This window comes from Thermobia domestica, chromosome 14, assembly GCF_964235325.1.
Source record: "Thermobia domestica chromosome 14, izTheDome1.hap1.1, whole genome shotgun sequence".
NCBI lineage: Eukaryota > Metazoa > Arthropoda > Insecta > Zygentoma > Lepismatidae > Thermobia > Thermobia domestica.
Genome location: NC_137467.1, coordinates 77,284,846 through 77,298,966, shown reverse-complemented (window position 1 = coordinate 77,298,966; position 14,121 = coordinate 77,284,846). Strand labels below are relative to the sequence as shown.

The window sequence follows — 14,121 nt, the reverse complement described above, 5'->3', positions numbered from 1 at the left end:
CAATATGTCTGTCTGATTTTGAGAGTTTTAATTTTTGCAAGGTTAAAGAAAATGACTTATGGTGAAATAAGAAACTGATAACACTGTACAACAAATTTGAGGTAATGTTATCTTCTTTAGTTGAAAACAGGTGATTCTAAATAAGTTAGAGGCTCTAAATCGATATATGAAGTTCATTTTCTCCTAATTCGTACCATTTATATTATGTAGCTGCATAGGTAACTTTTTGTTACACTGACATATGACAGGCATTTTACCTCTATACAAATTTCAACAGAAATAACAGTTGTGATCTTTTTCTCCTGTATCTATCTTAAGGAATCTATCTTAAGGAATCTCTCTGATGATAGACCTGCAATATTAAGCAAGCATACTAGTGTTCCATCGTCCACCGAACCGCTTTTCAAATATTGCAGTGTCCTGGCGGAATCGTCCCCATATTCATCCAACAACCCTTAAATTTTGTGGGAAGGAGTCCAATTGCGAATTCAAAAATTTAATTTCATGGACATTAGACATCCCATGGTTTGGGAACAGTGCACCATATCAGTTACAATAGTTTTATATTTGCTGCTTTAGTATTACCAAGGAAATAAGAAAACATTAACTTGAATGTTTCAATACTACTTTTTCTATGTCCGATAGTGCGCATTCCAACTCCCTATCCTGCAGGACACTTCTTATTTATGAGCCAATGAACACCTTAGTTTATCTTTGAGTCACTTAAGCTCGGGAGTTTTGTCTTCAAGTGATTGAAAGCTGGTCCATCTTAAGTTAATTCTTTGACGAAGATTTTCATCAAACATGATAATGGGTAGTGTGATGATTTTTTAACATCACCACGTACATTACCAGGACAATATGAAAAAAATAATAAATTCATTTTGATTTAAAAATTGCAAAATCGAAAACATTATTTGGTTAACAGGTTATTCTTGTGTATATAGTCCAAATAAAAAGAGAAATCAGGATCCAGCATTCTCTTTCAACTCTCGGTAGCTAAATCTGAAATAAAAATCCGTTTGAAAGTAATTGTATAGCACACCAGACTTAGTGCATGGAGCCGTCTTGAAGTATTACAAGTGGAAATTACGTATAACCTGTTAACCAAATGATGTTTTTCATTTTGCAATTTTTAAATCTAAATGAATTTATTATTTTTTCATATTGTCCTGGTAATGTACGTGGTGATGTTAAAGATTCATCACATTCCTCCTCCAAGCTTTTAACATTCGGACCAACTCTGAGTAATGAGTGGTATTTTAATGTATTTTCATATTGTCCTGGTAATGTACGTGGTAATGTTAAAAATTCATCACAGTAAGAAAAACATCTTCAAGGTTCGAGCTGTTTGGTTTGCATGTTCTCGATTCCTGTGACATTCCTAGTGTGATGGCCATGTTTTTTCGCACGTAATGGTTAACTCTATCTTGGCTGTCCCATTCACACAGCAATTAAAGTATGAGAGTCCATAAGCGGTTTTTTTGGCTCTGAAAATCTCTCAGAAACGAATACTAGAACAACCCTAACTACCTGTATTAAATGTAGAACATTCTAGAATACTAGAACGTAACGATGCTACAAATATTTGTTCCACGTCATCCAAATTTACATTTACTTTTGAATACCAAACTCGAGTATTTTGAGGGTTTTTGCAAAGAATCGCTGATTTTTCGTTTTCTCGTGCGTGTTAAATACATATGAGCGCAACGTTGATACACTTTCTTATTTATATAATATACTAAGCATGCAACAACACATAAGATATATAAGTAACAAAGTGTATCACTATTGCGCTTATAATAAAATAAAGACAGAAAAAGAAAATTTAAGGAAAAGCGTATCAGTAGGAAGTTGCTGTACTGACGTCATGTAGCAGAAAGTTGCCTGTGAAGACCAAACGAAATCACATTTGATCGAACGGAGTGTACATTTGTGAGAGAAAGAAGGTCCATGTAGTGATTATAGGAGAACAGAAACCACTGTAATAAAGTTGTGCGAAATTGTAGATGTGTGAGTGTGGTGCAAAATATTGAAGAGTCAAGGGAGACTTATTCCAAAAATGCCACATTTCTTACAAAGCAAGAAACAGCATATCGCAAATGAATCGAATGAGTCACGACTGATTACATGATTAAGTGGGTGATCGAAGCTGTCAACGGTTTAATCAAACGATGGAAAACTCTAGGACAGGTAATGCCGAACACACAGATACCCATGATTGGCAGTTTGAATAATTTCTGCTGTGGTGCAATGCTTTTCGACTTTCTCGTATCTCGAGTGATACACAAGACAAGATCATCGCCGAACGAATGCTAACCTTGATAAACCAACCTAATCATTTACAAATACTAGTCAAATCCGAAAACTGGAAAAAACGCAAGAGTACCTGGCACAAAATGTCCGCTGACACTTCAATGGACTTTCCAAGATTGACCATTCAGGAGTTGCGCGATATGACGATTTGGATGTATCAAATTAAACAAGCCAAGTCTTACACAGAGAAGCATTTGAGTGTGTTGGCTCTTTATGAACTATTTGTTCACAAAGAGCTCGATTATATTGTTCGTGTCCAACTACAATCACGTCACACGTCTTCCAAAATATACAACGCGTGGATTCAATACCACAATGGTGTTTCACCGCCAATTAGTAGCTGGTATTGCGAATGCAAGGTTGGTGCACGAGTGGTTGGGTGTTGTGCACATATAGCCGCTGTATTGAGGTATTTGGGTTATCAAAGATATTTACAAGCATCAGGTCCTTCTTTACTTCCACGCATCTCTTATATCATAAATATTGACGTTTCTCATTGGTCTGAAAATGCAGAAAACTGTGTCTACGTGTCGGACTAATTACTGCGTAGGTTTTCACATAGTTTATTTGGTTATTGTAGAAGTTACAGCAATGTTTTACGTTTTTGTAATTTGTTGCACTAAGAATGTTTCAGTGTATTCAGCTGGGTTATTATAAACTTTTGGCTTTAATTTGTGTATATATTTTGTACTAAATATCCTACTTTATAAATACAAAACTCATAGGGCCTTATGCAGAGTCGTTCTGACAAGTGATTAGTGCAATACTAAAGAGTTCGACTAACATACGTTTCCTGCAGTAGTCAAGCCTTTAGTATGACGCTAATCATAAGTCAAAACGACTCTGCATAAGGCGGATAATATTTAACTCCTTAAAGCCAAACACCTTCCTTATGGACCCTCATTCTTTGATATACTCTTGTTGCGTGCTTGTAAGGATTTCAATAACTGAGGTCTTCACGAATTCGCTACTTGAATGTATAGTATTGAATATATTGTAATATGTCACACTTTACCTCGTATGTTTCCTTTGTGTAAATAGCATACGCCACTGGAACGAATGGATAAGTATTGCCAATACGAAGCAGCACTGTCTTCAGACTCATTTTATACGAATCAATGAACAGTCGCCATTCTGCTGGATTGTGTTCGTAGCTAAACTCCCGAAATGAACCATTAATATTGTTACAAGACATATTTCCTCCAGATCCAAAAACTAAGATGAAAAGTTACTCTGTCGCGTTCGAAACGTGGTGATTTTGACATTGTTCTGCAATAAATTCCACTCCTGAAGTCGGGAGCTCAAGATTTCAGCTTTTGTTTTCGATAGATTTAAGTTCTCTTTCACATCGTTTAATCCTTCTTTTGTGATGAGATGTGATACACATGAGACGGATGGTAAGTCGACGTCATTCCCTGAACTTCTTTCTTCCACATAAAATGTAACACAATTTTCGGGAGCTTGTGGCACACGTAGCTCCCCCATGTGCAAAGTACCTACAACTTTCATCGGTCCGCTGTCGTCTTTTGGCGGATAGCCGCCGAAATGAAGGAAAAATTACGGTTCGAAGCGGAAATCCATCGAAGCGGCTGCCGTGAGATAGTAGTTGTCGTTTTTCCGCCAGGTGATGTTATAGATACTTTTCGATGAATGACCGCTGAATGATTGTGAGAATCGGTAACTTCCGCTGAGCTAGGATATAAGACCAACAGATGGCAGCACTGTAAAAAAAACTTACTTATGTAACTATTGTCAGTTTCTAGACTTGTAAAAACTATTTTCGTGACTGATTACTGGAGAACATGTTACGTTATTTGCTACTTGGCAAAAATGTCAAACATACTGCCTAAAGGTTTGCTCATTGCAAACAATAAACTCCAAAAGTAAAATTTCTACTGACAATTACGAGTTACTTCTGATATGCTTGGAAAGCGATGTCTTTGGTATTAAATTAACATACCAGTTTCACGGTGAAGTAGAAGTTATTTTGTATTTTAACCATGTATTGGTATGGAGGTTTCAGTGCTCAAGTACCAATACGTTGTTTCAAAATTGAGAGTAGAGATTAAAGGGGGCAGTGAAAGGCCCGTGTAATGGGTTAATGGTAGCACTGGCGGTTACGAAACGGCCATGTTGCGGTTTAATGACAGCACTAGCGGTTCAGAGGAGGAGAAACGGCGGATGCTGCCTTATTACCGCCATAGCGGTAAAATTGCGGCATTCGTGTAATTTCGTAACGGCACCGCGGCGTTGGGCCGCCAAATTTTTGGCGGCAAACCGCCGCGGTTCGCGATCGACACGACTGCGATTTGCACATGGGATCTTCACTAAAGGGCACTGGGCTAATTGTTGACTCCAGATTAGGATATTGGATGTGATGTTTTAATTTTGAAGAGAAGCATCTAACGAACAAAAGTTACAGTCACTTACGTGGTCTCTGGGCTCCCTCCAAACCACTGGCACGGCAAATTTTAGATCGCTTCGCTTTCCTTGCATCCAGTTTTGCAAGTTCCTGGAACAAAAATTGTAATAAATATGTGGTGCCCATCGCTTATCTTGATCCCTACTAGGTATCATATGCTTTCTTGAGAACATGGCTAAGACTACTTCTTTGACTCTTCAACATCAGTTCACCACATACAGTGACTAGCAGAATTATTCGGACACTATAGTGTTTGAACAAAAGATGGGCTTTATTTCAAAGAAAAAGCTAATGCAAATAATATGCTATCATTTTCTCTGACATCCAACAAACATAAACAATTTTACACTTCGAAAATAAAATAACTTAACAAACAATGTAAAGTAGCGTGATCAAAACAAACACAATACGAATTCGGGTGTTGCAAAATTATTCGGACACCTGACCAGATATGACACTTATCGAGTAAAAATATAAAACTCAATATCTAGTAGGCAGTCCTTTCTGCTTAAGAACTGCATGTAGTCTATTTGGCATACCATTCACAAGTTTGCGAGTGTGTGCAACAATAATCTTGGCCCATTCTTGACGAAGTACGTCCTTCAGATGCGCCTTCGAGGTTATGCATATTTTTCGAACTTGTTTCTCTAGTTTGTCACACATTTCGAACTTGCTTGTCTAGTTTATAACACATTTCTAACTTGTTTCTCTAGTTTATAACACATTTCGAACTAGTTTCTCTAGTTTATCCCACAAATTGTCAATGGGGTTCATATCTGGAGACTGGAGAGGGGGATGGAATGTCTTTGGGCAATTGTATAGTAACCACAGATTTACAATATGAGCTGTGTTTCGGGTAGAATTTGAATGTATCTAATATCCACATTTTTCTGCCTTGTTCTTTAAATTATCTTTGAGAATTTGCAGGCAGAAGTATTGTTCAAGGAACACCAACTCATCTACTCCAGACGCTGACATGCAGACCTATACCATTACGCTCCCTCCTTTGTATTTTACTGACGGCTGCAAATTTTGTTCCTCCAGCTCGGTATTGTTTCTTCTCCACCCCATTAACTTCCCATCAGAACAGAAGATATTGAACTTACTTTCATCAGAAAAAATCACGTAGTTCCACCGGTTGGCACCCATATACTGGTATTATTTCGCAAAACTAGTCTTTTCTTCCTCTTTGTTTTGTTGATATGAGGCTTTCTGCATGGTACGCGGCCATGAAAACTTGTTCTTCTCAGGACTCTTCTAATTGTATCGGGACTCACGTCGATCTCCATTTATTCTCCAACACCGGCAGCGACGTTTGAAGCTGATTGATTCGTTTTTGCTGATCCTTTCATTGATCCTTGATTCGTTGATCCTTTTTTTTCGGACTATTGCGGATTCCCGTCTCTCCGTAAATGTCTTTGGACGTCCCGTGTTAGGGAGGAAATCAACTCCATCCTCAACCTTGTATCCCTTAATAATATCACATACTGTACTTTTTTCATTTGCGACATCTCTGCAATTTTTCTGCAGCTTTTATCTTTTTCATAATGAAAAATTGCTAATTGCCGCTTTTCAAATGTCGTGTTCTTTCCTCTTTGACCCATTCTTCGTGTTGACAACGAATTTTTGTATCTAACTGCCACGATAACGACCACAGTACTTAACACAGCCCTCAGCACTAGCGCCACGTCTCATAGTGCTCACATTATTTCACAAATGTCGTACTGTCCGAATAATTTTGCTGGGGAAAATTTGGGTATGATTTTCATTGCGATTAATTATATCCGTTCTGTTGACAGCAACTACACGCTTGATTGTGTTTTTCAGGTATGCGTATATAGCTCCTTTTTCTTATGTATTGTTGTGTACAAAATATATTTTCATTTCGGAGCTATAGCCCGTTATGTGTATTTCATTGGATCTGTCCGAATAATTCTGCTAGTCACTGTATATAACAAAATGAATTAGGGTCATTGTTATACTGATGGGACATTCCGATACACTGAAAACAGTTTCCTTTTCATACACATTTACTGGCAGAAGCCCAACACAAACGTTAAAACTTTACAAACACTTGTAATTGCAAAGCATAACCTTCATGTTGCGTAGCACAAAACAGATGGCAGCGCTTATTCCTTCATCAGCGGTGCCAATTCGGTGTTTGTTATATAACAAATTTATCACTACATAATTCAGTATAACGTTTCTTTTTACAACAATGCTAAACTGTAGCGATATCTTTCTTATCAAGCGCTGGAGAGACATTTAAACGAATTTATAATTGTTTGTCACGTAATACACGTAATGTATAAAGATGGTATTCTTCGGGAAGACTGTATATGATACGAAGAAACTAATAAGTGATTTATGTTTTGCTTGCAAAAATATATTAGAAAGATGTATTTTTAAGCAAAGGACAAATTTTGTGTTATCCTTTAAATAAAATAACAAATTTGACACTAGGATTGTGATGATTTGCTAAGCCAACAAATGAAATGATACGTATTGTCTCGGTTAAAGCAAAACAAACACTTATGTAATATATTAAACTATTAATATGAATGACCTGTGCTCTTTTCTTTTGTTTTCAGATAAATATATCCTGGGCGATGCATTAAATGATACTGCCTTCTTCTATCATCATCCAGAGGTAATTAATTAATTATATACTTTAATCTGATTTATAAATGTGTTCGCTTTATATTTATTGCCGAATATTTTGATCATAATCTATAAAGTACGTTAATCAAGGAAACTGCTTTACATAGTACCAAAATTTAGATGTCCTTAAAAATACATATCTTTAAGTACAGAATGTGAAACTCAATGTACCCACTCGTTTATGAACTATTTCACTTTAGATCCCTTTACACCAGCGTTTCCCAACCTTTTTCAACTTGCGGCACACTACGGGTGTAACTTGAATTCTCGCGGCACACTCATAGATATTATTATTATTATTATTTGCAAATATAAAAAAACCATGGTATTTTTTTCTGTGATTACTCATCTCCTTCTCAAAGAGATGAAAGCTCGATCACTGGTTTTCCCCTATGCTAATTCATTATGCTTATTTTTTATTCTAATTTTAAAATAGAAAACAATTGCAATGAAATATAGGACTCAGATTTTTTAAAAAACGCTTTCTTTTTCGAAAACTGTATCCAACCTTTCACAAAAAACGAAGATCACTAAATAACAAACGAACAAACAAATGTCTTGTACTTTTAACTTTGCTGTTTTAACCAAAACCGGTGCATATTATTGCAATCACATAGCTTGCGATGCGTCGAAGTGAAAACACACCTGTTGAACAAAGTGTTGTTCTGACATTCACGTGCGAATGAGTGTTCTACGAACGTTCACTTGACGCGTACTGTCCAAGTGCTTCCATTTCTCGGTGTTAGTGTGACTCTCAATTGAAGCGTAACATAGCAGCTAACCGTGGAAATGTGTACGAGCCAAAATACTGTGTGCTACATTGCAATTACAGTAATTTTTTCCATGGTAGAAATTCATAGTAATATGAAATACAAAAATATACATTTTTTTCCTATGTCTTGCAATTTGGTTGCTATAGAATTAATAGTGTTGTTTCTATTTCCTCGCGGCACACCGGTTGGGAAACGCTGCTTTACACCCTCAATTATTAGATGTAGTTGCAGCACTCAGGGAATAATAAATGTAATTCTTTCAGCTTTATTTATTATTTTTTTTATGAACTAGCATCAGTTATCCGCTTCTTTGGGTTAAAATAAGAAAAATTATTAATATGTTCCGTTAATCAGACACTTTTCACTATTACTGAAGCACTCTCTGATATCGGTCATTCTTGATCATTTTTATGTATCTCCCCGCTCTCACTCCTCCAAGTTGCGGGGCTGGATTTGGATTTAAACGGTATCAGAAGTGTCACTGTTCATCTCAGCGACCCCAAAAACTATAGATTCGACACTACTATCCATTTCATAAAGATAGGCCCCTGACTTTGCGGTGCTGGCGTGACGTCCAGTCAAAACTTATACTGCATTGTCGTACCTTGTTGGAATTGTTGGAATGTTGTCTTTTCAATACTTAACACATACAAATTTTCTTTGTACTGTATAGTGAGAAAAAAAATAGAAATTAATGAAAAAGTGCGTATTTTTTCGTACTTTTTTGGTAAATCAATGTTTATAGGACTATATCTCGGAAAGGAAATAACATGAAATAATTTCCTGTGCACGATATGTAGGTGCATCTATTACCTGTAAGTTCTGAAAATTTTATTACTCAACACGTAGTAATTTTCTTGTTATTCAGTAAAAAGTGAGACATCATTATCTCTGAATTGCTGCGGTGTATTAACAATCTGAAAAAAACTTTTAGAAAGATTTTAAAGTAGCTTTTTCAACCAAACTGTTTTTACTTGTTTTAAAAGATAAACAATCACAAATATGACATTATGATTTTCTCTGCTTTGCGTCCTTCGCTATCGCAGTTTATACGGAGTGCTACGTTGCCACATTTTCCTGGTGCGTATACACTCTCAGCCGGACGGGTATTTAAACTTGTCACGCACACTGTCCGGCACTTTTTAGATATTTTTAAAATGTAATGTCTCCACAGATTTTAAACCAATTTCTTAGAAATTAACAGGATATACAGTAAATGTACCAAGTGTTCAAAATTAGAAAAACTAACTCTTATCTTGTTTGGATTTGCATGTGATGGTCCTCGAAAATTTGGTGCTTTTTATCAGTTTTTCACTTATTGCACTGTCAATACACTTGCACAGACACAAAAACAAGCACAAAGTTTATTATATGATACAACCTTAGTTCATATGTAATATTGAGTTTACACTTCACAGAAAATCTGTTTTCAGATCTAAGAGCTCCAAGCTATATTAGAATCTGCCTTTGAATAGGAATGACGCGTTTTTTTTTTTCGGTGCAGCCTCAGGTTTACTTGAAACAGAGTTACTATCTTGTTCACTCCCGGATACGCTACTGAGCACAGAATAATCAATGTCCTTACTATTAATTACTAACTCATAACCGTCTGAGTCGGAGTCATTCATCAGTTCTGCAATTTCATTATCGCTAAACATTTTGCCTCTTCTTTATGTAATACTGTGAAGGAATATCCATTTTTTTTTTCAATCAAAAAGCACAAGATGTACTCACGAAAATATAAATGCCCATTCGTCCGTCTCATTGCAATGAACCCATGTGAAGTGAGTGTGTTTGTATAAGTTTTTGACTCCTACGAACCGAAGGGAAGTGTTGAAGACTTAATCAGTGCAACGTGATTAGACGCAAATACAGCCCTCGTTACCTACTCATTGCATTGTTTCTTTCGTTGAAAGAAAACAAAGGTCTCATTCTGTGTTACATTCGGCAGGGGAATTGATCGCAGAACTTGGGTGAACACATGATTGCCAAGGCATTTCTTTTTAACCTTTAACATGTTCGTAAGTTGGAGAGTGTGTATACTGATAGATCTTGAGGTAGAAATGGAGCCATTGTTTATAAATATTAGGGAAGATAGCAGGAGCAGCGATGAGTCAACAAAGCCATGACGAAAGTGAATGAAGTAAATAGATTAAGAGATGAGTTTTTGGATGTGTTACTTCGACGTTTTATTTCGATTACATTGAGATGTGTACACTCATGTCCAAAATTATTGTCGCATATCTATAACTGTCTTCTTGTAAGAATATAATTTGATAATGATTTTGCAGGGTACTTTTAATACTGATATTATATGTAGAGTCGGGAAATGTATATTTGTAATAAATTTCGTAGTAAAAGAATACGAAAATTAGCATGAGTAAAACAAAATGTTGCTAAATGGATAAGAAAAAAAATTATTTTCTTTTTATTGTTCTTATTTACTATTCTTTTGACATGAAATTTGCCACATAGCCTACATGTCTTTGCCGATTATACACATACTAACATTATAAGAAATTCCAGGCGAATTCGTTATCAAATTATATTCCTACAATAACATATTTATAGACATGCGACAATAATTTTGGACATGAGTGTACATGCATTAATATTTGTATGATGTTGTGAAAGGTTATAATAAATACTTTTTCCTATTACATTCTTATGAAGTAGGCTTCGCTCTACAAGCTTCCTGAACGCGACAACACTGCACGACAGCGTTGTCGCACTTCCATTTACTGTATGGTGTTTCTTCATATAAGCGCGGGGAATTTAAAGATTGGGCTGCAACATGGCTCACCGCTTAACGCAGAGAATATGTTGAAGTACACATTTTTATTAAAAAAATAAATACGCTACCAATTAAACCCTTTTTTATTAATAGTTTCAAATATTTGGAACACTAGACTTCCAAATTTTCGAACAGTGTTTTGTACGTTTCTCTACCTACCATGGTAAAGGAGATCAGAGCGTCGTACATTTGTTTTAATTACACAAAAAATATCAAGTGATGAAAATCGAACTTTTCACAACTTACAGTTAATGAATGCATCTACATATTGTACTCAGGAAATTATTTCACGTGATCTCTTTTCTGAGATATAGCTCTATAAACATTGATCTACCAAAAAAGTGCGAAAAAATACGCACTTTTTCATTAATTTTTATTTTTTTCTCACTACATAGTACAAAGAAAATTTTTTATGTCTTAAGTATTGAAAAGACAACATTCCAGCAATTCCAACGAGGTACGACAATGAAATATAAGTTTTGACTGGACGTTACGGCAGCACCGCGAAGTCAGGGGCCTATCTTTATGAAATGGATAGTAATATCGGTCATTTTCGATCATTTATATATATATATATATATATATATATATATATATATATATATATATATATATATATATATACCCCTCCCCTAAGTTGCAGCGTAAAAGAGAAATGATAACAAACATTCCAGGCTCGAACCTCATCTATGTTGAAAATTTGACCAAGATTGGTCGGGTGGTTCAAGAGTTATTAAGTCACAAAATAGAAACTTTCATTTTTATTTATATAGATTTTTGAATGATACACTAAATATTGTCTTATTCTGAACAGTATGTTGTCATTTTTATTCAAACTCTACTCTAGTACTTCAAAAACATTTCGTCATTCTTCCTTTGGTAAGACAGGGCCCCATTCCATAACAGTTCCTATCAGTGTAACAAAAATCTGCGTTTTAGTTTGTGATAATAGACATAGCAGTAATAATTAATTTCTGCATGTTTTGCGTTGGTTACACTCGGCAAAGTTCGCGAAGTTCGTTACAGAATGGGAATTAGTGCTATATCGCCGGATCAATTTGAAAATCGAAAAAAAAAAGTACGAAAATGTACTGCATTCGGTAACATTTGGTTGGATTACATTAAGTTATTAGATTACATTACATTATGCGTTCAGTATTATTATACGGGTCCATAGCATAAGTAGTAGTAGTAGTAGTAATAGGAACAGGTAAGAAGCCCCGCAGGGATTGGTTGGGTTCTGTTCTCGACATGAAATTGGCAAATTAAAGACTTTCCGAAACTTTTCAACTTTTCTGTACATTTTACAATTTATGGATCCGTATAATAAAACAAGTGTACCTCTCCGCGAAATAGTCCATCCGCCTCCACATATAGTGCTGCTTACATCAAAACAAACAACAATTACAACCACTTTCTTAAATTTTACTATTTCCCTTAAATGACTTTCGCTCATTCTTCCTCAAAAACAGATAATTTCTCGAATTGAACGGTTAATTTCCTAAAATTGGTCCGGCGATACAGCACTTAACCCACAGAATGAGCCACACAGTGTAACAACAAATCATGGTTTCGGATATTTTGTCCTCCAATACATAATTTTAACGAGTGGTTACGTTACATATCAGTGTTTCGAGGGCATTTTTGGCCAAGACTGTGTACTTTTAGTGTTGTGCTAGATGAATAGTGGTTAGATTGTATGTTAGTGTTTGGAAGATATTTTTGGCTAGGTATGTGTACTAGTGTTGTACAATATCAATAGTGAAGTGATATGTAACCAAGAATACCTGAAGAATTGGGAACAGAGGAAACAGTTGAAGGGATATTTAGTATCTCTGGTCAATGATGCGAACAAGGAGTTCTCTAATCACCTTGTATGTTAATTAAGGGATTAAAAGTATTAATTTTAGATTTTTAGTAAGAATATTACAATATTCTGTAGGTATGTAGAATAAAATTACGAAATGTTCTGCTTATTTTATTATTAAATTCCGTTAGCTATGAACTTAACCATAATTCTAGCTACATTCTATGTCATTTAACTACTATCTGACGGCTCCTGTTAGCAACATTCATCATGCAAACTAAAGCAGCAGCTGCCATTGAAAATCACTTAGGGCGAGTTTACATTATTAACCTTAACCTACAAACGAAAATTCTTGTCATGCTATATAAACTGTCAACACAATTTTTTGGATCAAAAGATCCATTTTTTTTATTTCAAGCAAAAATGTTCTTGTATGCTTTATATCTGGAGCACTACATACAGTGTAGCCAAACCCGAACTATTACTTGACTCAATATGGTGTGCTTATATCGTAAAAAATACGAAAACTCGATTTAGGGGCCGTTCAAAAATTTTGTGGCCCTGATCCAAAAACTAATTATTGGTCAAGATCGCAATCTTTTGATCCATTTTTGTTTTATATCCAGGCTTGTTTCTTATTTAATTTGTCGACAAGTGTAATAAGTTGTGTCACAATATGATAGCATAGTCATGAGAAAATTATCTTAATAGTTGGAAAACAGCAACATAACATATAAATAGACATGAAATGTTCCAGTCTTTTTTCGGAAATTTAAGTGCTTAGGCTAACGAGATCATACTTGCCAGGCCATACTTTCTGAAGAATATGAATTTAAATAACGGAATTAATAAGTAATAATTATGTTCTTAATAATGTACCTATTGCGCTGTAGCAACATTAACTTCTTTTATTGCAGCTGCAGAAACAGTTAAATGTGGTTCTTCTAATGTTCTTTGACCTCTATAAGCGAAAGTTCTCGTCAAGGGATGACACTGAAATACAAACGAAGATCTATGAAGCAATAGGGCTTCAAGAAATCTTCACTATACTGTGGGAAATGAGAACACACTTAGCTGCAGCTCTTGCTCGAATACGCATTAAGATGAAAGTTTCTGCGCTCTATCTTATTTTACCCGAACACTTGCGGTACAGAGATGAAATCCAGGAACAAAGACCAATTTATGGTTGGGTAAATACCTTCAAAGTTAGGTAAGAAAAGAAACTTATGAAAATAATACTTTTCTTCTATAAAAGATCTTAGAAAAGGTGGTGAAGTGCTCTTACAGCTAGTATAGGTTGACTAGGTTCTAGAAAATTAAAGAAAAAATAACGGCCATGGAAAAGTGG

General features: G+C 35.5%; 1 protein-coding gene across 3 annotated transcripts in view; it reads left to right on the top strand.

Annotated features, from left to right (window-relative positions):
• Positions 1 to 14,121, top strand: part of LOC145670226 (putative methyltransferase NSUN7) — a 121,894-nt gene that overhangs the window by 51,162 nt on the left and 56,611 nt on the right. For all 3 annotated transcript variants that reach the window (XM_081738609.1, XM_081738610.1, XM_081738611.1), the window contains exons 3-4: positions 7,330 to 7,388; positions 13,691 to 13,983. In XM_081738609.1, the coding sequence (XP_081594735.1) occupies positions 7,330 to 7,388; positions 13,691 to 13,983 (352 nt within the window). The remainder of the gene's footprint in view (positions 1 to 7,329; positions 7,389 to 13,690; positions 13,984 to 14,121) is intronic.